The sequence below is a fragment of the Phaenicophaeus curvirostris genome, chromosome 24, assembly GCF_032191515.1.
Source record: "Phaenicophaeus curvirostris isolate KB17595 chromosome 24, BPBGC_Pcur_1.0, whole genome shotgun sequence".
Lineage (NCBI taxonomy): Eukaryota > Metazoa > Chordata > Aves > Cuculiformes > Cuculidae > Phaenicophaeus > Phaenicophaeus curvirostris.
The window spans coordinates 5,534,709-5,559,428 of record NC_091415.1 but is presented as its reverse complement, the minus strand read 5'-3'; the positions used below and the strand labels follow the sequence as shown (position 1 = coordinate 5,559,428).

Genomic DNA, 24,720 nt, shown 5'->3' with positions numbered 1-24,720 from the left:
TTTATCCAAGTGCTGCCCCCCCCGCTCAGCCCCCTACCCCAGGAACAAGCCTGTGTTGGGCTTGGATCCCACCTCTCGCCCCGAAGCACCTGCCTGCACCCCCCAGCCAGCACCAGCAGTGCCAGTGCCGGAGTCACCAGTGCTGGTGAGACTGGGTCCCTCGGGTCTTTGCCTTGGGGACAGGCTGGGCCCCTGGGACACAGGCTTGGCCCCTGGGGCACCGCGGCTCTTCACCTCCTGCCCAGCCCCAGGAGATGGGGCTGAGCATCACGAGCACCCAGGGAGGTGGGAGGTTAGTGTAAAAGCCCCCCAAGGAGGGGGTTTAGGAGAAGGGCCCCTGGGGCTGGGGTAGTTGGTACCCTAGGTCCCAGTCTTGGCACCCACAGCTCTGAGGAAGGGGTGTTTTTTCACTCAGGAGCCAGAACAGGAGAGAGAGGAGCTCAGGGAGGTTTGTGGGAGGGAAGGAGGGCCAGGTCTGCCTGCAGCCACCCAGCTCCCCACTAGCCATCGTCCGCGCTCGGGGTCGGTCTCTCCTGACCTCTCTGTGAGCGAGGGATTGCAAGCCAGGGAGGGATGGGATCTGCTCGAGCCTCTGCCAAGAGCTGGCTCCAGATCTGCAGGCAGCTTCTGGGCTGCATTTTCCCTCTGGTGCGAAGCGGAGCTGGGGTGTCCGGGGTTCACTCCTCACTGACACCGAAGCCCCTGAGACCCTCAGCTGCACCTCCGGCCCCAGAGAGAGGTGAGCGGGTGGCTGTGGGGTGAGACTGGGGCTGCGATGTGGACTCCAGGGACGGAGGGATAGGAGGATGGATGGATGGAAGGATGGAAGGATGGATGGATGGATGGAAGGGTGGATGGATGGATGGATGGATGGATGGATGGATGGATGGATGGGAGGGTGGATGGAGGGATGGATGGATGGAGGGATGGATGGGAGGGTGGAGAGAGGGATGCGGGAATGGATGGAGGGAGCGATGGAGGGGGGGATGCCGGGAGGGAGGGCAGCTCGGGGGGCTGCGGGGCTGGGCGCTGGGGTGGGGGGGTTCCCCGGACCCCGCTGGGGCGGCGCCGGCTCCCGTCACCCCGCTGCTCGCTCCCAGCCTTATAAAAACCCCGAGCGGCGGCACTTCCCCCTCCGGAGCATCCCTCGCCGCCTCCCCCCATTACCGAGCCCAGTCGGGAGAGGCAACAACCGGGGCGACAGCCTCCCCCGCTCTGTCACCGCAGCCCCCCGAGAGGGCAGAGCCCGGCTGAGGTGGGGAGGGGGGGAGTGGGAAGGGAGCTGGAGGGGCAGCATCCATCCCTCCCCCTTCTCGCAGGGAACCGGAGAGCTCCCCCCCCTCATCCCGGAGCTGCCCCCCCCTCCCCAAGCCCCGGAGGGAGCCCCCTCCCCACCCCCCAACGCCTGTCGCTGCAATTACCGGGGTGCGGGGACACACACACACACACACACACACACACGGGGCCCGGAGGGGCTCAGGGCTCGTCTCCCGCCCCGGCGCTGGCGGCAGCATCTTCATCAGCATCTTCATCAGCATCAGCATCCTCATCCCCAGGCTGCCCCCCCCCCCTCCCCCTCGCTGAGCCCCCTCCTGCCTGCACTTGTTGCTGCCCGGCAGCGCTGGGCTGGCTCCTGCCTTAGGGCGGTTTTATTTAGGGAGGTGGTTTTGGAGGGGGTGGAGGTTGCAGCCTCCCCTGGCGTCCCCAGGCAGCCAGAGGTGTCCGGCTCGGCTCCAGCCTGCTCCCCCCCGAGGCCACAGCCAAGACTGAGCCCCCCCCCTTTTCCCATCCCCAGTCCCATCTTTGTCCCCCTCTCCCGCCTCCGCCGACCCCCAGCTCCTCGCCTGGAGGAAAGGTGCGCGTCGCGTACATCTCCCATCCACCAAAATCTATGATCAGCTCGGTGTGTGTCTCCTCCTACCGTGGACGCAAGTCTGGGAACAAACCACCCTCCAAAACATGCCTGAAGGAAGAGATGGGCAAAGGGGAAGAGTCGGACAAGATCACCATCAATGTAGGTGGCACCCGGCACGAGACCTACAAAAGCACCTTACGGACTTTGCCGGGCACGCGCCTGGCCTGGCTCGCCGACCCTGATGCCCAGAGCAACTTTGACTTTGATGGGAAAAGCAATGAGTTCTTCTTTGACCGTCACCCCGGGATCTTCTCCTACGTGCTCAACTACTACCGTACAGGCAAGCTGCACTGCCCCGCGGACATCTGCGGACCCCTCTTCGAGGAGGAGCTGACCTACTGGGGCATCGATGAGACAGATGTGGAGCCCTGTTGCTGGATGACCTACCGCCAGCATCGCGATGCCGAAGAGGCCCTGGACATCTTTGAGAGTCCTGAGCCTGGCGGAGGGGCCGGTGGAGAGGAGCCTGAAGAGGAAGGGGGTAGGGAGATGGCCCTTCAACGTCTGGGCATGGATGACAGGCCGCCGGGGGCAGCAGGGGCGACCGGAGGGGGTGGCTGCTGTCGGAATTGGCAGCCCAGGATGTGGGCACTCTTTGAGGATCCCTACTCATCCAAGGCGGCAAGGGTAAGCTTCTGAAACATGTCACTGGGGAGGTGGGATGGGGCTGCGCTGGGGTTGTATCTTCATTTCCCCATCTCCATGGTAGGACAGGGTCTCCTAGTGGGTTATGTGGGCCTCATCATAACCATCCTCTTTCTACCAATGGACCCACTCCCACTTCCTACGGGAAGTCTCTCGTCCTTCGCACCCTCAGGTGCTGCCCAGGCACCTCCTGGGCACGTGGAGATAAGGGAGAGTCTTTGGCAGGGCTGAGTCTTGGCAGAGTTTCAGGATGCTCTAGGACAGGCAGGATCGCTCGGGTTCCTCTCGCTGGGTTGTGTGCGTGCCCGTGCCAAACCCAACCCTAGGTTTAATGGTCCAGGTGTGGAGCGAGGGGACAGAGCTGGTGCCTGCTGCCACCCAGACCAGGTCCTGAAGCTAATAGGATCCTCATGGTTGTCCCCAAGGAGCTCATACTCCTCTTCTACAGCAGCAGCCCCAAAGAACACCGTGTGTGTCTGTGCTGCCACCCCTCCCTGCGCCCTGCAAGCGCCCTCATCCCCGCACCCCTGTCCCCCACCACTGCCGTGTCGATGCTGCCCACGCGCAGCATACGGTCCCCATCAGCACGTGCGAGCGCAGGCTCTCAGCTGCGGGTAACACACAAACACCGCCCCCCCCCCCCCCCCAAACCCTCTTCATTCCCTCACGTCCCTGGGACCCGGTACACCATGTACACACACACACAAGAACATACACGTGCTAGCATCCCCCTACAGCTCCCCTTTGCGCACACAGATGATCCTTACCCATGGATGCTGACATACCTGGGACGTATCCCCCAGAAACAGGCACATCTTTGGGCTCCCAGCGTGGCTTGGGCACTAATTTGCACACACATCTCCTCACCCCAAAGTGTTCACCCCTAAAAGTGCTGCCCACTGACCCCCAGGCACCCACCCACACTGTTTTATACCCATCTGCTCCCATCCCCCTCCGTGTGTCCCCCCCATCACACCCAGCTTATAAATCTGCCGCACAGACATTTGGGATCTAAATTAATTCTAGATGCATTTCGAGGTGTAAAAAAAAAAAAAAAAAATCCCCATCAATGATAAGAAATCCTGCAGGCATTTCACACCCACCAGCAGCGCGCAGGGCAGGGGGTCAGTTTGTCAAGGCAATGTTTTTGCAGCTAACGTAAGAGCAACACACAAACGCAGAGGGTGGTTGGGCAGCAAGAGCTTTACTTGTTTTGGTAGGGATGCCTGAGCCTTTGCCCATCTTTGAGGGCTCGTTGCCTCTGAGAGATGCTTGGAGTGGTGCAAAGCTGCAAAGGAAAATAAAATAGGAATCATAGAATGGTTTGGGTTGACAGGATCCTAAAGATCACTCAGTACCAACACCAATGCCAGCTCCTGACCGTGGCTTCCCCCACTTTCATGGTTCCGAAAGCATCTCATCTTCTTCAAAATAATAGAATCATGGAATGGTTTGGGTTGGAAGGGACCTCAAAGCCCATCCACTTCCAACCACCCATAGGTCCACCCTGCCTGGATCTACACCTCCCACCGGATCAGGGGCTCCAAGCCCCATCCAACCTGGCCTTGAACCCCTCCAGGGATGGAGCAGCCACCACTTCCCTGGGCAACCTGGGCCAGGGCCTCCCCACCCTCACAGCAGAACATTCCTTCCTAAGATCTCATCTCAATTTCCCCTCTTCCAGCTTAAAAATAAACCCAAGTACAATAAATCAACTCAAAATTTTCACATTATTTGGCTCTGCTTTTCCCTTGTGCTGAGCTGCTCTGGGAAGGGCGTTTGTTTTAGCAGAAGGAGTGGATTGGAGCAAGCAGAGATGGCTGTGACGTGAGCCCTGACCGGGATTGGAGTGGGACCAGTCTGCACTGGGAGTTCCTCGCTTCCTTCTTACTGCTCTAAGATAAATACTCAGCTTGGTGCTGCCACAGGAGCAGTCTCCCTCCAGCAGTAATGCTTACAGGCTCTTCTGGATCATATTTTCTGCTCTAAAGTATCAATGTGGTGTTGGAATGGCTTAGGAGAATGGCTTTGGCAGAAGGGGAAACTAAGGCACAGAACAGTGCAGGCAATCCAACCTGCCCAGTGCACCCAGTTAATGTGGGGATCTTCCCAGAGCAGTGGTGGCTGCCCCATCCCTGGAGATGTTCCAGGCCAGGTTGGATGGGGCTTGGAGCCCCTGATCCAGTGGGAGGTGTCCCTACCCATGGCACGGAGGTGGAACTGGATGGGCTTTGAGATCCTTTCCTACCCAAACCATTCCATCATTCCATGATTTTATGATTCCTGGTTCAGAGTCATCACCCAGCACCAGGGTGCTTGGAGACCCATGACCTTCTCTGCAGGTGCAATGTTCATGGTGCTGGGATTTCTTTAATACTGCCCTGTTTTGGAGTCTTCCCCTTTCTTCTCAGACCAAAAAAAGGTGCTGCCAGCCATGATGTTTGGCTTGGGGACGCTCCAGAGCCGCTGGCACATTGTGTCTTGCCAAACATTGGCAGCAGTGGGAAGGAGAGTGGTCCCAGGTCATGTGTGTGAACTCTCTCCCTCAATCATGCGACAGCAGTGACTAAGAGTCTCAGGGGCTGAATTTCTCCGGTCCTTGCTCCTCCTTGCCTATGGAGCAGCCCCTTGAGCCCTGACTCAGTTGGCTCCTGGCTATTTCCATCTTCCCCTCCTTCCAGCACTTCTCTCTCTGGGCACCTCCTGAGCTGACAACTGCATGAGCATGTGGTTCAAATTCCCTCTCCAAGCTTTTAGCCTCTTTTCCTTGTACCATTGTTGCCCATGGGCTCTTGGCTCCTGTGTCTAGTCCAATGTCAGTGCGAAGCTCGTCCCTGTTTTAGCTGCCAACCCAGCTGGAGCGTAAAACTCTTTTTGCCCATGTGAAACTGCCCTGGTTGTGATTTCACCTCTATTTCCAGACTCTACTCACTTGTAGCTCATTATTTTTCTACTTTGTGGGGTCCTGAGCTCACTTCCATTGAGACTTCCAGGCTAGTGAGCCCCTGTAGGGTCACGGGTTCGTTTGGGAAGACCCATCGCAAGCTGTTGAGTGCATGTTGAGATCATGTAGTTCATCAACAAGTACTAGAGGTCTTGTTTGGTGAGGATTTTGGTGCTGTATTGATGGCCACGGAGTAGATACACAGACTTTACTTTATTTTTGAGACATTTTTGGAAAAAATATTGAGGTTGGAGCAGAGGCTAAAGCTAAGATAAGACAGCTCAAGTCAGATCTTCAGCTGACACAAAAGTGGAGCAGCACTATTGACTTTGGGGAGGGGAACGATGCTTGGTACTGGCTGTGAACCTGACTCTCCTATTTTTAGAGGTTGCTTTTGCTCCTGGGGCTAAATCAGATCTCACCTACATGGCTCAGAGAGCTGTTTCACTGCCCAAGTGTTTGCAGGATCTCACTCGCTTCCTTGGTAATTTTTTTTCTTCCTACTTTGCTTTGACTCTAAGTTTTTCCTCTTCAGGCTTTCCCGAGATTCCCCGCTCAGGGAAAATCAGGAACGTTACTCAGCCCTCAGCTGAAAAGCAGATTATTTTGTCCATGTCACTGCTGCGTAGACACACTTGTCTGATGAAACTGGCTGTTTTTGTTGGGTTTGGCTTTCTAAATTGTGCACGGCTGATCTGTGAGGGTTGTCTGCAGAGCTGCCACCAGCAGAGCCATATGACAGCACACAGTCCAACATGATCTGGTCTGGGGGTTGTGGAGCATCTCAGCCCATCTCTGATGAGGAGTCTGTCACCCGGATGGGGGTGGGATTTGGGGGAAAATCATCTTCCAGAGGTTTCTCCATCAGTTAGAGCCTGGCTTAAACTTCACACTTAACTTTTGGAGGGCTGATGCCCTCCACGCTGAACCCACATGGGTTTGCCCTTGGGGACAACCCTCAAGGATGCTCTTGGCAGGCTCAGGGCTGCTGGCACATTACCGCTGGTGTCTGGGGCCAGGTTTTTCTCAAGCGTGACTCAGGCTGTCTCTGCTGCTGATTCACTCCAGCCGAGGACCCAGGCTGTCCTCCCGAGCAGGCTCCTGGTGTGGCAGCCGGCTGAGCGCAGCCGGTTGGGTGGGTTCAACAGCAAAAGATTGCATCCTGCTTGGTGTGGGCAGAGCGGGGTAGCAATAACGGGTGCTGGAGCAGGATCTGCTCCTAGGATGCCAAACCTGCTGGGCTTTTGTGCTGGTGGAAGGTAGATGAGCTTTTCTGCTCAGAGGCTTTTTTCTTGGGGGCTCTTGGAAACAGATGCTCTGGGTAATGGACTCATCATGAGCTCATCCTGGCGGGGAGGAGGGCTGAGCAGGATTGATGGGGGGACGACAAAGTGTTTTCTTTCCGACACAGCCTGTGATTTCCACCGTGTGCTGCCAGTCCCTCCTTGCTCCCATCCGAGGAGAAGAGACAGCGTGCGGTGGGAAGGAGGCGGCACAAAGGGGACAAAGGTCTCACTGATCGGGCAGAGGGGAGAAATGGGAGCATTTGGGTGGGTGTCAGCAGGTCCAGGCACTGGCAGAACACCGAGTTCTGCCTGATCCTCTTCTCCTTGTCTTGCCTTCTCAGTCCTGGGACCATTTGTGGGCACATGGTCTAATGCTGACCCTTAGGGAGCAGGGAGGGGGCAAAAGGATATCTCTGATATATCCAGACCCTGGTTGTTGCAGGTCTCCCTACAGCCCCATCGCTGTGATCCCTGGAACATCTCCAGCCATGAATGGAGCCCAGCACACCTCTCCCTGTAGCACTTGCAGAAAGGTCCTGAACTGGTGGCCCCAGACACCAAGGTTCAATCTCAACTCATGGGACAAGTCCAGGGAATCCTGCCCATTCTCCATCCTTAGTTCTGTGGAAGTGGGTGGCAGCAGCATAGCTCCTGGCATGTTTGGAGACTTGCATTCATTTTTATCGAATGAGGACTTCTCCCATTTTGGGCTGCCCCAAAGCTGCTATCACAGTGGTTCATAAAATCACTGCTCTCCCCCAAAAAGGAGAGGTTGACCGAAATCAGCTAATGGCCTGTGTAATTTCTGCTTTTGTAGGTAGTTGCGTTCGCCTCGCTTTTCTTCATCCTGGTCTCCATCACGACCTTCTGCCTGGAGACGCACGAGGCCTTCAACATCAACGTCAATGTGACGGAGACCCTTGTGGTTGGCAACACTACGACGATCCTGCTGACGCATAAAGTGGAAACAGAGCCCATCCTCACCTACATCGAAGGGGTCTGTGTCCTGTGGTTCACCCTCGAGTTCCTGGTTCGCATCATCTGCTGTCCAGATAAGCTTCTCTTCATTAAAAACCTACTTAACATCATTGACTTTGTGGCCATCTTGCCCTTCTACCTGGAGGTAGGTCTCAGTGGCCTGTCCTCCAAAGCTGCCCGGGACGTGCTGGGCTTCCTACGAGTGGTCCGTTTCGTCCGGATCCTCCGGATCTTCAAGCTGACACGGCACTTTGTGGGTCTCCGGGTGCTGGGCCATACACTTCGGGCTAGCACCAACGAATTCCTGCTCCTCATCATCTTCCTTGCCTTGGGGGTCTTGATTTTTGCCACTATGATCTACTACGCTGAGCGGATTGGGGCCAAGACGTCTGATCCCCGTGGGAGCGACCACACTCACTTTAAGAACATCCCCATCGGGTTCTGGTGGGCTGTGGTCACAATGACGACCTTGGGCTACGGTGACATGTACCCCAAAACCTGGTCGGGCATGGTGGTGGGGGCTCTCTGTGCCTTGGCTGGGGTGCTCACCATCGCCATGCCCGTGCCTGTCATCGTCAATAACTTTGGGATGTATTATTCATTGGCCATGGCCAAGCAGAAGCTGCCAAAGAAGAAGAAAAAGCATATACCCCGTCCGGCCCCGCTGGACTCCCCCACCTACTGCAAATCTGAGGAAAACTCCCCCCGTAACAGCACCCAGAGCGACACTTGCCCGTTGGCGGTGGAGGAGGGGGCGGCTGAGCGGAAACGGTCAGGTGAGATCCCAAAGGTGGAACAGAGGGAGAGGGAGACCTCTGGGACCCCCCAGGGGAGCATTTTTGGTCCCCTGCATCTCAGAATCCCTGAGGACTACCTTGATGCAGGACATGGCCCTTGGCATTTGCGTCAGTGAGAACTTGGTGCAGAAAAGGCTGGGGGCTCCTGAGTGTCCAGGTATTGGGTGCCGTATTGGTGGACCAGGATGCTGCAGGTCAAGAATCCCCCTCCAGACAGGGGTGGAAAGGCCATATCCTGCTCTCCTAATGCGATAGATCAAGTCACTGTGGTGTGACTCAAGGTGTCCCTACCTAGCCCACCTCTTCTTCATGCTGACAGAGGGAACACCACTTGCCTGATGCCCATCTTAGCCCTTGGGGTAGGTTTTCTTTTGCTTCGTCTCACCATAAAACAGGGTAAGTGCCACCAAAATAGATAAATCCATGGATATTCCCTGGGGCTTGACCCCATCTCCCCAGAGATCTTCTAGTAGACGTAGCATCACTCCATGGCAGGGTCAATGCTACTCCAAATCCTGTGTTCAAGCAGGAGCAAAATCAGCCCCTGTACATTTATTTATTGATCTTATACACTGAGATGAAGTTTGGGGTTTGGCCAGTCTGTCCTTCAGGGCAGGAGAGGGCACGGCCCCAGCTGTGGGCAGTGGTTGGGCTACGTTTTGGGGACTGCAAGAGCCCTGCTGTGGTCTTATTGGTGGCCACGGAGGATGCTTTGCCCTTTTCATCTTGGTTTGCTGCCAGTGGCCCCTCTGGGGCCAACTTTGCAGTGTGGAACCAGGAGGGACCACAGCGGAGTTGTGTCCTGCTGAGGTCATCCCTGAGCAGCTGCACATCTGGCCAGGTGTTTAACAGTGATGGTCCTTTACCCACAGGGACACAGGGAGCTCCAAAAGCCCCAAACTAGTGTTTTCCTTTCTAAAACTTCCTTTTCCATGTACTCGCCCACCCTGCTGTCCCAGAGGCCCCAGCAGCAGGAAGAGAGGAACTGCCCTGCCCTGGAGGAGCAGATCAACCCCATCCCTTCACCTCAACATCAATCCAGGAGCTCAGGCCAGACCATCACCAGGCATAGCATCCTCTCAGCTAACGAAGCAGAGTCAGATGACATAAAGTAGCACTTCACCACTAGCCTGAGCAGCCTGTATCTCAGCAGGATGAAGTTTGAAGTTTTGGGGGAGTTTAGCCTGGAGAAGAGGAGGCTGAGGGGAGACCTCATTGCTCTCTCCAACTACCTGAAAGGAGGTTGTGGAGAGGAGGGAGCTGGCCTCTTCTCCCAAGGGACAGGGGACAGGACGAGAGGGAATGGCCTCAAGCTCCACCAGGGGTTGTTCACGCTGGACATCAGGAAAAAATATTTCACAGCAAGGGTGATTGGGCAGTGGCAGAGGCTGCCCAGGGAGGGGGTTGAGTCACCTTTCCTGGAGGGGTTTAAGGGACGGGTGGATGAGGTGCCGAGGGACATGGTTTAGTGATTGATGGGAATGGTTGGACTCGATGATCTGGTGGGTATCTTCCGATCTGGTTATTCTATGATTCTATGAAGAGTGAATTCCCACCTTCTAGGTGGGTGGGTCCCAAAGACCAGGGGTGTTTCTTCCCTGGCAAACCCTGCTCGGCTTCATGAACCTCAGCAGGAGTAAGAGGTGCTGTTTGCTGCTTGGGAGTAAAGTCTAAACATGGTCCTACTGCCCTGGTCATTCCCAAGCTAGCACGTTCAGTCTAGGATCAGTACTTGAACTTGTGGATGTTGCTCTTGGCCATCTGTGTCCTTGCATGGTCTGTGAATACCTTTCTGGCCACCTTGTCCTGTGCGTTTATTGAATGCTGATGGGTCTCTGCCGCTTTCTTGCAGACTCTAAACAGAACGGTGAGGCCAACGTGGTGCTGTCGGATGAGGAGCAGCCACTGTCACCAATGGGTGAGGAGAAGCGGCCCATGCGGCGCTCTAGCACCCGGGATAAGAACAAGAAGTCCTCCACGTGCTTCCTGCTGGCCACGGGTGATTTCTCTTGTGCGGCGGATGGAGGCATCCAGAAAGGTATGTCTGATGCTGGAGCCTGTGGGCTGGGGAGGGTGAGATAAAGGAGAAGGTTTGGTGCATTGATCTGAGACAGTGTTTCATCTCCATCTGCCTGCCTGGCTGTTGTTCTCTGCTCCCCAAATCCACTCGTCTTCCTGCCTCCTCATCTGCTTCATCTCTGTCCACCATGTCTCTCCATGCTAGCTCTACCCTTTTCGTTTTCTCCTTCTCCAAGTCGTTGTCCACTGATTGCCGCGGTTTGGGGTCTGTGAACTCATGCTGCACTGCTCTCCTTGGGGACAGATCCGTCCCTCTGCTCCAACTTCTGTCCCTCCAGCTCTTCTCCCTGGGCCTCAGTCACTGATCTTTTCCACAATGAGGGTGGGGAGACCCATGGCAGGGGGGTTGAAATTAGACGATCTTTAAGGTTCCTTCCAACCCAAGCCACTCTATGATTCTATGATCTCAGGGTGGTGTGAGGGGCACTTCTGTCCTGGGGAGGTGGTGAAGGTGTGACTGAAGATGGTCAAAAGGTTTTCAGTAGGAAAAAGCACAAGCTTTTCCTTTCCTCTCCCCCTCTGATGTCTTTTGGTGGGTTCGAGCGTGGGGAGCTGCAATGTGTCAAGTTCTGCCTTGCCAGAAGCACCGGGCTGCCAGAAAGGCTGTCTCCTCTGGGTGTGGAAAGTGAGCTTTGCTAAATGTTGAGGTTTTCTATGGGAAACTGTGGGGGAGATGAGTCAGGAAAACCCAAAACATTCTTCCCTTGGCAAAACAAGAGTCCTCTTCAGCCTGGTCCCTTTGCACTGTCCTCCAGCCTTCCCTGCTCCACCAGCAAGCGTGCTCTGTGCCTGTCTCCCAGCGCCCCGTCCCCTGGGAGGGTAAGTCCAGTGCCTACCCTGAGCCACAAAATGCAGCTCCATCCTTGATTCTTGGCACACAGCTCAGTTTTTTAGTAATGCAGTTTTTCTTGCGTGTCCAGGGTGGTGTGAGATGATGTGGTTGCAGAGCTGACCTACCTTTACCTCCTTGGTACCATCTATTCCCAGTTACTCACAGGGAATGGTGCATGCAAGCTGGGACCAGGCTGATAACCTGATGAACTACATCTCTAAGCCCTGCACAAAGACCTGTTAGCTTCTGGTCCTGGTGCTTAGGAGACCCTCAAGGTTTTCTTTCTTATTACATTGGTAGAAGCAAATTGGTTGTTTCCTTCTGGGAAATCAAGGATTCCCTTTAGGTGTTCCTGCTCGGCATCATCCCTTAGAAAGAGGTAGAAAAGGGAAAGCTTTGCTCATCTTTGAGCAGAAGGGTACTTACACAAAAATTTGCTTGAAAAGCCTCAGGTGTTTCCTGGAAGTGCCTTTTTCTGTGAAGTTGGTGTCTTTTCTTAATGCATGCTGATGAGAAGAGGTGAGGGAGCTCTAGTCCTGCCCCAGACTGAGAGGACGCTGAACTGGAAAGGATGAAGGAGAGAGATGAAAGCCAATGCTGATCTTTATCCTTACAAGATGCTCAAGTCAGGCATGTCTTCAGCTGAAGCATTTGAGCTTGGCCACATTGAAACCTGGAGAACTAGAGTTAGACCTAAGAGCTGAGATTCCAGTGCTGCTCTCACAGGGCTCCTGAATCCCATTGCTTGGTTGCAGGAGACCAGGAGGTGGTTTTCATGCATGGTTGCAGCAACAGCTGCTTGAAAGGGCGCTTCGGTGATCTCTCTCGGTTGGTTCGTGTCCTTCCTGCAAGTGTCAGAGTGGTTTTTACAATTAAAAATAGATGTGTATGTGGGTGACTTACCCCCTGACTTTGCTGAAATGATCTTGCACACGGAGAAAGGTGGATCTGGTGTCCAGAGGGTCTTGAGTGATGTGCAGGATCTTTTGGGAAGGTTGAACCTCAATATCTGCATCCTGCTTGGGCTACTGGGAACTGATTCTTTGGATGCTGTCCTGGGAGGTCAGGGAAGGCGTCTTGTCTGGTGAAATGCTCCAGTGTGGTCAGGGTTAGCTGTGACCAGAGATGATCAGAGCGTCAAAGCACCCTCCTGCACTCCAGCCAAAAGCTGCTGGGAGCCACAGAGGCACTTTTCCCCTTGGTCTTGATTTATCTCCTGCTGAGGCTGTTTGTTCTGGTACTGGGATGCTGGCAGCTCTGCAAATTGAGATGAGCTTGGTTCTGAGCCTGAATTGCTGATGACCATCTGTCAGATCCTGGGACAGGTATTGATGCCTGTAGAAGCTGTAGAAATCAGGAGCTGGTTCAGGAATATGTTGTAGATCTCCACACCTATCAAGGTTTGAGCCCAATTCCAGTGGTTGGTGTCATTAGGGTAGCTCAAAGAGCTGCCCACCACCCTTAGATCTGGGCTCTGGAGAAGACCAAGCTGGATTGCAGTGTGGTGCCTGCCATGCAGCATGTGTTTCTTGTCCCTGTTGCTCCTTGCAGTGTGGTCACCTTGCTCCTCTGCTGCCGGGGATGGCTCCAGACCCCTTAACTCCCTCCACCACTCAGGTCCTGCTCAGCATTTCCATAAAATAGGTCCTGTTGGGGCACAGATACTCTGGCATCGGTCTGTCTTGGCATGCAAATCCCTGTCCTCTGCTTGGATGGAGGGATACGGATGCAGGATGAGTCTTGTGTCCCCCATGCCTGTGAGATTGGTTATGATAATCTAGGAAAAAGATAAATAAAAAAGTGAAATCGGAGTGGGATTTCAAGAGGAGCCACAGGGAATGGAGTTAATGGAGGGGAGGGGATTTACCACTTGATGCTGGAGCAGCAAAGTGGCAATTTTTGGCTTGGTTACTGGAAGGCAGAGCATCATGCAGCTGATTTTTACCCTGTTGCTTGCTGTTAGTGCAGGACCACGACCAGCATGTGGCTTGAGCAGTGTAGATGGAGTGCAGGGACGCTCATGTGAGCATCCTCCGGTGCGACTTGGCTGAGAGGGAGCAAGGACAAGCCCGTGTTTGCATGGGGACACACATGCGAGTGCATGCAACGCACAGACGAGCGCCAGGCTGTCATTATAAACAAGCACAGGCGTTCCTGGGCAAGGCTGCCTGCTTGCATTACCCCATCCCCATCTGCTGCTGGCTCAAAGCATGTGCAAGCGTGCACGTGTACTCAGGAGCTGTGAGTGTTTGCGTGTGGCATTGCCAGGACCTGTGGAAGAGCCCCTAGGAGTTATGCCCTGCCCCACTGCTCCATTTGTAAGATGCCTCTATACAGCTCCTTGGCAACAAACCCATTTATAAAGTAGTCCCAGTGACCTCAGTTCACACCTATGTGAGTTTCTGGCTCCATTAATGAACAGCACTGGTGGCAATTAGCAGAGCACACCCCTCTGGTGCTTTGCAGCTTGACTCCACGGTGGCACGTGGCCCTGAGCTTGGTGGAAAACCACAATGGCCTCGAGAGATGAAGTTCTGAGCTCCTTCTCAGCCACTCCTGCGAGCGTGACTTGGGAATAAATTGAGGGATAAAATGGAGCGTTGGGCTCAGGGCAGCTTTGCCTTCAGAGTCCCATTGCAGAGGGTCCCTGGGGTAATTAAACATCTTTATGAAGTGCTGCCCCAAACTGTGATGTTTGAGACTTAATTAAAACCGGCAGCATGATTTTGGCCCCGTTCCTGCACCGATTTCCATCCTTTTCTGTTCAATGATCTGAGCAAGAGGGCAAAGAACATCCCTATAAAGTGCTCAACTGCATCAGTGGCTTCTTGCATCACCAAGGTTGGCTTCCAGCAAGCCCTGACCCCATAACACCTCTCTGCCAAATGGATGTTGTTTGGGTGCTGGATCCATCGGTAACCTCAAGCTTTCAGGGACCAGTTGCATCTTGGCACGATTGCTTTCCATTTGGGTGGTTCATGGTGGCAGAGAAATGCGTGAGCTCTTCAAAGAGTCTCAGTGCTCGTGGGGAAACAGCAAGGTTTGCTGAGGGATGAGCTCGATGCAGCTTTTTGGAGGGGAGCAACGGGTCTTTGCATTGGCTGTAGGTGGGAAACATCTCCAGCTCAGGTTGTGTCCTCCCCCCACCCCCAGCGACTCAGGGCTGCACTCATTTTCCTCCTTGCATGCTGCCTGGATTCCTGCCAAAAAGTAAATAAGGAAATTGCTCTTCTCTTTGGGGCCTGATTCTGCTTCTGCTTCCACTGCGGGAACTGGAAGAGCTTTGCTGAAGTCAGCAACAGGCTTGGGCAGACGGCCCCTGAACCTTTCTTTGTTCCAGAGATGGAGGAGCTGTGTCTCCTCGGGGCACAAAGGTGTGAGAAGAGGCCAAAGACTCTTGTGTCTCCCTACCGGCTGCTGCAGTTGGGAAATGATTAGGAAAAAAAATATAAAAGGGGGTAAAAATCAGGTTTAAAGAAGCAGCGCTCAGGAGTCTTTTCCAAATGATGCTCAGGTCTCGGCATCCTCTGGAGGGGTGATGCCCTGATCGCTCCAGTCTGAGCATCAGTCATTGATCAGTGCTTTTGCATCAAAAGCCAAAGATGCACCATTAACTCTCCGGGGCGGACGCGGGGACAGATTCTGAGCTTGGCGCTGCTGAAGGGGCCATCCATCACCTTGTTTTTCTGCTGTATGGGAGTCGCCTCCCTTCGCTGCCCCTTGTGCACGCACACACACTTGCTTGCACACGCTTGATTTCTCTGGAGCTCGCTGGTGCTTGCAGGGAAGGCAAAGGCAAGGCTGCATTCGCTTGCCCGGGTGCTTTTGGGGAAAACTCAGCAAGCACAGTGTGGTACAGGGTGGTTGGGCTCCTCACAGCCAGGAGCATCCTCAATTTCCCATCTTTTGGCAGCAGAGCAGGCTCTGCAAGATGCAGCAATCTGGAGGGCAGATCTCGGGGATCAGCATTGAACAGGGCTGCTGTTTGGACCTAAAAAACCTGATTTTTCAGTGCTTAATTTCTTTTCAGGAAGAAAGGTGGCTTTTGACTTCTGAGAGCATTCGTTCTTCCTGTTGCTTTTCAATAAAAGCTGGAGCAATTTCTGGCTCTTTAGGGGAGTGTGAAGAGTTCCCATGCTTAAAGCAATGGAAATATTTGCTCTTTGATGCAATTTCTTATGGAAAATAATGAGCACGTCTACCTGCTCCTCTCTGTACAGAAAGGTGTCAGCAGCAGCTTGCTGCTACAGCTGGCTTCAACACCAGAGCTGGGGGAATGACTCCTTCCAAATCCCATATTCGTTTGAGTTGTGCTGCTTTTCCCCATTTGCTTCAGCCCACGAAATCCCCAGACTCATTCCTCATTCAGAGCAATTTGGGAAACAAAACCCAGCAACCCCCAGGCCCGATTTGGTCTCCCAGCATCAACAATTCCTGAGTCCTGGATTTGGCTGGCACTGCTCTGCTGCACAGGGAGCCAAGGGGAAGGGAGGGGAGGTCTGGAAGATCTGCAGAAGGTTGGGTGCCCTCAGGGAGCCCCTCTTGAATTTCTGAAGGTGTTGAATCGGGGTGTGGGGCTGGATGATGCTCACCCTGGTGCTCTTTGCTTTCCGAGCCTTGGGAAGAAGGCTGCTTGGCTCTAACCTCTCCGTTTTCTTCACCAAGGCTATGGAAAATCCCGAAGCCTAAGCAGCATAGATGGTGTGGCAGGATCCACGGTGGGCTTGGCTCCCATCACGTCCCGCTGCAGCTCTCCCTGTCCTCTGCGGCGTCCCTGCTCTCCTGTCCCCTCCATCCTCTAAAACACCTCCTGGATCCCACTGTGTGTTGTGTCGTGTCGCTCTGTACCCCCTTCCCTGTGATGCCACATCTCTGCGGCCCAGAGGAGATCGAGCTGGGACATCTCCATCCCTGAGAAGCAGGTTCTGATCTTCTCCAGCCCAGCGCTGCCGCCGTGCTCCCCTTGCCTGTTTTGCAGGACACACAGCGTCTCCATTGAACTTGTCTCGCATCCATGTGTTTGGCACAGTCCCTGGAGTGGGTTGAGGATTTGCTCAGTGTTTTTTTGGGTTTTCTTCTGCCTTGAAACCTTATTCATCCTAAATAAATCGTCCCAACCCATGTGATTCCCTCTGGTGTCGAGCCCTCCTTCCCGTGGGCCGTTGGCACTTGGGCAAAGGGTGTTGGAAACTAGAAGGACGTGTTGACTCATAAAATTATAGATCATTGTGCTGGAAATGGCTGAGTTCATATAATTTTAGGTCTTTTTTTAAAAAAAAAAAGAAAACCAGCCTCAAGCATCTGGAGGCAGCAGATGAATAAACCTCTATTCCTTGCCCAGCAGCAGTTCCCCTCTGGTTTTTGTGCCTTTTTCTGCCTAAATCACACTTGTTTCCTCTCTGTTTTTGTCTATGTTTCCAACCAACCTCAGGGCTGGTCCTGGGGCTGCAGGTGGCTTTGGCAGCTTTGAAAACCCACCCTGAGGTCCCGTGGAGGTGGGGTGGGAGGCTGTAGGGTCCTGGTCTGGGTTTGACAAGTACGTGGAGGCTGGGAGAAAGGATTGGCAAAATATATGGATAGATGCTCCCATGAAGAGGTGGAAGATGGTGGGAAGAGGAATATGGATCCTTGGAAACAGTTGGGAAAGCTGCTGCTGAATAGTGGGGAAATGAGACAAAATGATGCTTAAATGGATGGGAGGATGAATGCTCTTTTGAGACGGGTGCAGGATGATGAGGCACAGCCTCCCCTTGGGGAGGGAAGCTGGGTTTGAACCAGGTCCTCCCCCAGTCTTGTAGGGATGAGGTTGGAGTGCCCAACTCCCTGTCACACTGGTGGTTTTTGATCACATATATTAGTTTTTGAGGTGATTTTGAGTGATCTTGGGTGTCTTCCTGAACTAGAACCAAACAGTTAGTCCCCTGACTTCTGCCTCAGTTCTGTCTCTGTTGCTCTGCCTCCCTGGAGGTGTCTGGGTCACAGATTGCTGAAAGGGGCTGGTTTAGTGGCTGCAGCTCTGGTCTCCACTCTCATCCCATTGCTCTCTTGGCCTCTTTCCTTATCCTTTCCTTACACAGCTTGGTGGGGCTGGAGCTGGGGACTTTCAGCTGGAGGGTGGGGAGCAAAGTTTAGCTTTGAGTGTGTTTAAAATAAAGCCTCAAGAGTTTTTTTGGGGGGTCAGGCTCTTCTTCTGGAGGTGGTGGCCAGGGGATGATGCAGAGTGAGTATCCCTTTGGTGCAAGGTTGTTCCCTGCACCTCGAAGGAGCCAGGCTGGATTTTGGTGGCTGGGACCCTCCTGCTCATCCCAGGCTCCCCGTGCCTCAGTTTCCCTCAGTGTAGAGAAGGCTTACCCCATACAGCCTCCTGCAGCAGAACTTGCTGCCACAGTGGAAGAGATGCTACATAAGGAGGAAGCATTAAATGCCTTGTCTGACTTATTTTTTTTTCCTCCCTACTGAGTTGAAGGAGCTGCCAGGAGGAGCCAGTCACCACATCTCCAAAACAGCCCCCCCTCCAAGTCCTACACAGGGCTGACAAGAAGCTTTTGCCTCTTATTTTCCTTTTCTTCTTTCCTTCCTGCCTCCCCTTACCCCAGCTGTGCGAGCAGAGCAGCGGCAGTCAAAGGGAAGCAGAAAAGAGGTGAAAAAACTTGGTGCCATGACCTGAATCCTGGGGCTTGAGGGCAGGAGCTGAGCACCTCCTAGATTCTGTGCTGGAGCTGGAATTTCTCCAGATTTGTGGAGAAATAAGGATAAACCCCATCCGTCCTCTACCCAGGATGCCTCGTAGTAGTTTGTTGGTGATTCACCCCTCACCAGCAGCACCTGAATTTACCCTGTGCTATTGGTGTAGCTGCATTCCTTGAATTTCTCTAATTAAAGTGTATTCCCACACCAAATGGGAACTCTACAGATTCATGAATCACCTCAAAATCCTATGAGCTGGGCAAAAGGGTGAGTGCAGCAGCACTGTACCAGCTCTTCTCTGGCACATCCTTCCCTTTGGAGCAGGTTCGTCTCGGAGCAGGAGGAGCTGAAATATCCCCAGCCCGTGTGAACGGGAAGGTCACCCTCCATGGTTTCAGTGGTCTCTGAACCATAAATGATTTAACCAAGGTCACATGCTGACTTTGGGGATGAGCCAGGCATGAAAAAACAGCTCTTCTGCCTGGTGTTTTGCAGAAGAAACAGCTCAAGAGTCTCCAAATTTGGGGTTTGAGTCTCTTGAAAGCAGAAGGTTAATCCCAGAGCAGATGAAGCTGCAGATCCTGAGAGATCCCATCCTCTCCTTTTCCTCCACCAGCCTCCCAAATCTGCTTGTCCAAACACCGGAGCTGGTTGCTTGGCGTGGAAAAACCTGGGTGGACCCCCCAAAAAACCTCATCCTTATTTGAGCAGTGAGGGTTGAGCTGCCATGGAGCTGGTACCATGCAATTTTTAGCAGTTGTGTTATGCAACTTGAGAGCAGGGATGACTAATGTGCAAAAAGCTCCTCTAAAACAACCGGGCCCTGAATGGGAGACGGAGGGATTTCAGTGGGAGGCACCAAACTGTTGAAAAACTCATCACATCTTCTCCCTCTTCCTCCCCTCCTTCTTCTGAACAAGTGATTTGGAGGATGCAGGAAGGGGAAAACAGCATGGTCTTATTTTTAAGTGGGGTCTGGGTTGGTTTTGAGGTGAGTTAGCAGGGGTTAATCCCCTGGATGGGATTATAAGAGGAGCTGTAGCGGATCAGAAGAGCAGACTGCTAAATATCCCCGTAACCCAAGGATTTTATCTTAAATAGTGGCCAAAATTGGCTGCCTAGAGAATAGGACAAGAATAGAGCAAGAATATACGATACTTCCCCGGAATATCCTCCCAGCCGTTTATCTATGTTTAGGGATCTGCACGTTCCAGCTCAGGCGGAAAGCAGCGGGAGAAAGCAAGGTTGTTTGATTTATTCTCGGCGAACTGAATAAATCAATAGGAGTCCGGCTGCCTCTGTCCAGGTCCTAAAACGGCATTTAAAAATAAATCAACTGGTGTGCAGCGACTGTCAGGGCAGGGAGCTCACTGCTGGTATCCCAGCCTGGAAAGGAGAGTTTCCCATGGGATGAGATGAGTGTGTCAGGTCTGAGCTGCTGGCTTGCTCCCAGTAGGATGCTGTGGTGGAGCCGGAACCTATAGGTAAAGCAGGAACCTATAGATATAGCACGAGCCTATAGATAAAGCTCTTTGTATACCATATATACATGCCCCTTGCCCATGTACAGTGTGGCACCAAGGGGAGCTTTAGTCTGGGGGATGAGGGGAGATGGCTTTGAATCAGAAGGGGGAAGATTTAGATTGGATATTAGGAAGAAATTCTTCATGATGACGGTGGGGAGGCATTGGCACAGGTTGTCCAGAGAAGTGGTGGCTGCCCCTGGAGGTGTTCAAGGCCAGGCTGGAAGGGGCTTTGAGCAGCCTGATCCAGCAGGAGGTGTCCCTGGTGGGTTGGAATGGGATAGGCTTTAAGGTCCCTTCCAACCTGTGCTCCTTACCCCATTTCGGCTGTGGATACACATGATGCTCAGCAGTGGGGGTGAGATTGGAGATGCTGCATCGCATCGAGCTTGTCGAGGGATCTTGTTGAGGGTTCTTGCATCTGTGTGTCTTTGGGACAGGGACCAAATTCCTGTAGCCAGAAAAAAAGCCATGCAAGGGGCAAAAGCCTTGCATCACATCCTTTGGATCCGAGGGCAGCTGGGGGGCATTTCCCCCCTCCATCATCTGACAGCAGCTTCTTCCTTCTCTTTTCCTCCTGGGAGACTCCAAGTCTGGTGCTGCGTGGAGGCTGTGATGCTGTCCCAGCTTGCATGCAAAGTATTAATTGTTGTTGTTGCAACAACTGCTCTGTTTCTCAGGAGATGCCTGAAAGAGCTGAGAAAATAGAAAGGCCTGCCAGGCAGCCGGGCAGGAGGTGAAGATGTCAAGAGAGTAATTGCTCTACCCAGAAGCAGCCTGTTTCTGGCTTCCCCAGCGCTGCCAGGAAAAATCTTCACTGCTTATTTGATGAAAATAAAATAAAAAAAAATAATAAAAAAATAGCAACCCCCTCCCTGCCCATGCTGACGAGGAACAGGGAGAGCAGAGGCAGATGCAAAATAAGATACTGTTGAGCTTATAAATAGGTGCCTCCCAGCTCCCAGTCTGTTACTTCCTTACCTCCGCCCGGGCAATCCATCCTTATGCTTTTCCCCCATGAAAGGGTAAAGGGAGGCTCAGAAAAGATTTGCTGGGGAGCAGGTCATGCTCTTCTTCTCATGTGGGAAAGGCTGGGGCAGGGAATATGTCCTGGTGGAATATCTGCATTTGGAGAGTGAGGGGAGAGTCAGCCCGATGGGAGAACTGGGCCAGCACGAGGCTCAGGACAGGCTCTGTGGGTTGTGCAGAGGATGCCCAAGGTGAGAGGTGGCTTTCATAGAATCATAGAATAGCCAGGTTGGAAGAGACCCACCGGATCATCGAGTCCAACCATTCCCATCAATCACTAAACCATGTCCCTCAGCACCTCGTCCACCCGTCCCTTAAACCCCTCCAGGGAAGGGGACTCAACCCCCTCCCTGGGCAGCCTCTGCCACTGCCCAATCACCCTTTCTGGGGAAAAATTTTCCCTAATGTCCAGCCTGAACCTCCCCTGGTGGAGCTTGAGGCCATTCCCTCTCGTCCTGTCCCCTGTCCCTTGGGAGAAAAGCCCAGCTCCCTCCTCTCCACAACCTCCTTTCAGGGAGTTGGAGAGAGCAATGAGGTCTCCCCTCAGCCTCCTCTTCTCCAGGCTAAACACCCCCAGCTCTCTCAGCCGTTCCTCATCAGGTCTGTTCTCCAGCCCCCTCACCAGCTTCGTTGCTCTTCTCTGGACTCGCTCCAGAGCCTCAACATCCTTCTTGTGGTGAGGGGCCCACAACTGAACACAGGATTCGAGGTTTGGTCTCCCCAGTGCCGAGTCCAGAGGGAGAAGAACCTCCCTGGCCCTGCTGGCCACGCCGTGTCTGATCCAAGCCAAGATGCCATTGGCCTTCGTGGCCACCTGGGCACAAGTGCAGACGTGCAGCCCCACAAGGGCTGGAGCTCTGGTCCTTGCAGCGTGGGAGATATGCAAGTGACCGCTATCTTTGGTTCCTCCCTTTGGCTTGGAGGTGTTTAATTCCAACATCAATGGAAATAGAAGAAGATAAAAAAAGCCAAGCAAGTGCACTAGCAGCCCAAAGCGGGGTTAGGGTAGGATCTACCCAAACATTGCACTGGAGGCAGCACTTAAGGTTGTTTGGGGAGATGCCTTAAAGGGGACTCTTGGTCAGAGAGTGCAGGCATTGGATGAGGGGAGACAGTTTTCAGCTGAAAGAGGGGAGATTGAGAGGAGATCTTAGGAAGAAATGTTTTGCTGGGAGGGTGGGGAGGCCCTGGCCCAGGTTGCCCAGAGCAGTGGTGGCTGCCCCATCCCTGGAGGGGTTCAAGGCCAGGTTGGATGGGGCTTGGAGCCCCTGATCCAGTGGGAGGTGTCCCTGACCATGGCAGGGGTGGGACTGGATGGGCTTTGAGGTCCCTTCCAACCCAAACCATTCCATGATTCTGTGCTTGTATGGAGAAAGCAAGACTGTGTGAACTCCCCACGCGTGGAAATCTGGGGTCTGGGGAGGCTCTGGAAGCACTGCAGCAAACCCTGGGGAATCTGGGGGCTGGATCAAGGCTGGGCTGTGCCTAACCTCCTGCCTTGCTCAAGGAGGGGGTGGCAGGGCATCACCCAAGAAGTGGATTTGCATCAAAAAAAAATGTGAAGAAAGGAAACCATACGCTGCAGAGGGGCTGGGACCCACCGACAGTGCAGAATTGAGCCAGCAACAAGACAGGAGGATGGTTTTCTCATGGTGGCTTTGGGGGACAGCGATTAAACAACAACAAAAAAGAATAACCGTTGTTATTTATTATCATCTGTGCTAATTTTTTCTAAGACCAGGAAGCTGCTTTCCAAGGCAGGGCCCTGGAGGATATGGGCAGCAGGTCTCCAGCCTGCACACAAAATGGTTTTGAACAAGGAGGAGGAGGAGATGAGAGCTAAAAGCCAAGTCACGTCCCTGGTAAATCAATCGATCTGACAGGGAATGTTTCTAGCAGGCCACGAGCCCTGCCCAGAGCTTTCAGCTGCTTGCAGGAGTGATTGAACCCTGAGTGGTGATATTTTTCAGCAGACGCTTTGTGCCTGGCCAGCACTAGTCCCCAAGCTGCTACTGGGGAGTGATGCTGGGTCCCCTAAATAAATCCATCTTGGCAGCTCTGGAGGTGGGGACCTCTCCGACAAGTCCTGGAATTTGGGGACTTTAATCCCAAGGGGTTTTCTGGGATGTGGGGGTTTAACAGCCCTCCACGTCTGGGCACTGCTCACTCAAGCTGTGCAGTGATGCTCAACAGAGGATGGGCTGGGGAGGGACTTTTTACAAGGGCCTGGAGTGATAGGATGAGGGGGAATGGGTTTGATTTGGAAGGGGGAAGATTTAGATTAGACATCAGGAAGAAATTCTTCACAATAAGTGTGGGGAGGCCCTGGCCCCGGTTGCCCAGAGCAGGGGTGGCTGCCCCATCCCTGGAGGGGTTCAAGGCCAGGTTGGATGGGGCTTGGAGCCCCTGATCCAGTGGGAGGTGTCCCTGCCCGTGGCAGGGGTGGGACTGGATGGGCTTTGAGGTCCCTTCCAACACAAACAATTCTATGATTTTGGGGAAAATGCAATGCTTTTGGAGCTGTGTTTCATCTGCAGGAGGGAAAGCCATGGTCAGGAACTGCTGTTGGGTTTTGCAGCAAAATCCCTGGGTGGAAAGGGCAGTTGCCTGGTTTATCGAGTGGATTGGGACCTGTCTCCCTCGCCTCCCTGACGGCCCCTCGCCTGGAAACAGGGTCCTGGCACATGGGTAGAGGCAGTGTTGTGACTCAGAGCTCTAATCAATGTTAATTAATTCAAGGATAATGAATGAGAAGGCTGGGGGGGGGGGAGAGAGACACACACAAGAAAAAAACACCATGAGATATTAATGCACCAGGCTTGGTGTTAGGGTTGGCTTGGGAAGTTTTGGTAAAGGGCAACTTCCTGGGAGGAGAGGGGTGCAGCTGGGAATTTTCTGTCCTCTGCTCCTCATTTTTACCCTCAAAATTGCCCTGATTCCACATCTGGCTTCTCCCAGATCATTTCCCAAGTCTCCATCTCTGGGTCCATTCTGAGGCTCTTTGAAAGAACTTTTTTCCCTATTTTACTGATGGAATAGCAGAATTTTGTCCATACAGAGACGGTCATTTCATTTTGCAGTTACTCTGTTTTCTGCACCCTGCAAAGTCTGGGTCCCCTTGAAGTTAAGTCTCTCTCCCCCTCTCCTCTTTCTCCACTAACAACTGATGAAAGCAGTCGCTAACGGCATTTTTAATGCTTGTGTCTTTAATTGCAGACACCTGCCAAGACGTCCTCTCTTCCAGTTACTCCCAGGGTGAGGTGGTCACCTTCTCCTGAGTCCTGGCTGGATGCAGGTAGCACCTCAGCAAGGGATGCCTTCTCCCAGGGATGCTCTCCTGGAGGGATGCCTTCTCTGAGATGGAGACGTGTGTCCCAAAGGATGCTTTCCCCAAGGACGAGGGATGTGTGTCCCGAGGGATGCTTTCCCCAAGGTGGAGGGATGCTGTCCCTGAGGCTAAAGGATGCTTTCCCAAAGGGACGCATTCCCTGAGGCCAAGGGAATCTCTGGGACCCAGGGATGCTCTTTCTAAGGCTGAGTGATGCGTTCCCCTAGGGATGCTCTTCCCAAAGCAGAGGGAGGCTCTTCCTGAGGCCAAGGGATGCATTCCCCAAGGGTTATACTCTCCCCAAGGCTGAGGGCTGCTCTCCCCAAAGCCCAGGGCTGCTCTCCCCATGGCCAAGGGATGTTCACCCCGAGGAGCTTTGCAGCCCAAAGCTCTGGCTGCCAGGTCTCTGGCTGGGGCATTTGGCAGCCAGGTCCCCCTGAGAGGTGCCACGGGGCAGCGGGGTCAGGAAGGGAGGTCAGGGTGCCAGGGTGCTCCCCTGCCTGCTGCCTGGCTCCCCAGCGCACCCCTGGGCTGCTTCCCTCCCCTTGCCCACGCTTCTGGATGCACCTCGCCCCTCTGTCTCCGGAGATTTGTCAGCTGCTCACCCGGGACATCGGCTCTATCTCCGACCACCTGCATCATCAAACAGCCACTGGGGACCCTTCTCTGGGGTTTTG

General features: G+C 53.7%; 1 protein-coding gene across 2 annotated transcripts; it reads left to right on the top strand.

Moving 5' to 3' along the window:
* Positions 1–470: 470 nt before the first annotated feature.
* KCNC4 (potassium voltage-gated channel subfamily C member 4) lies at positions 471–24,388 on the top strand. 2 transcript variants are annotated; one of them, XM_069875906.1, is made up of 5 exons: positions 471–739; positions 1,796–2,542; positions 7,608–8,544; positions 10,418–10,603; positions 23,932–24,388. In XM_069875906.1, exons 2-5 carry the CDS (start codon positions 1,892–1,894, stop codon positions 23,991–23,993), a joined length of 1,836 nt encoding a protein of 611 aa, XP_069732007.1. In that variant the 5' UTR covers positions 471–739; positions 1,796–1,891; the 3' UTR covers positions 23,994–24,388. The 2 variants fall into 2 exon arrangements, with proteins under 2 accessions (XP_069732007.1, XP_069732006.1); XM_069875905.1 differs by lacking the exon at positions 23,932–24,388 and adding an exon at positions 16,142–16,840.
* Positions 24,389–24,720: the final 332 nt, after the last annotated feature.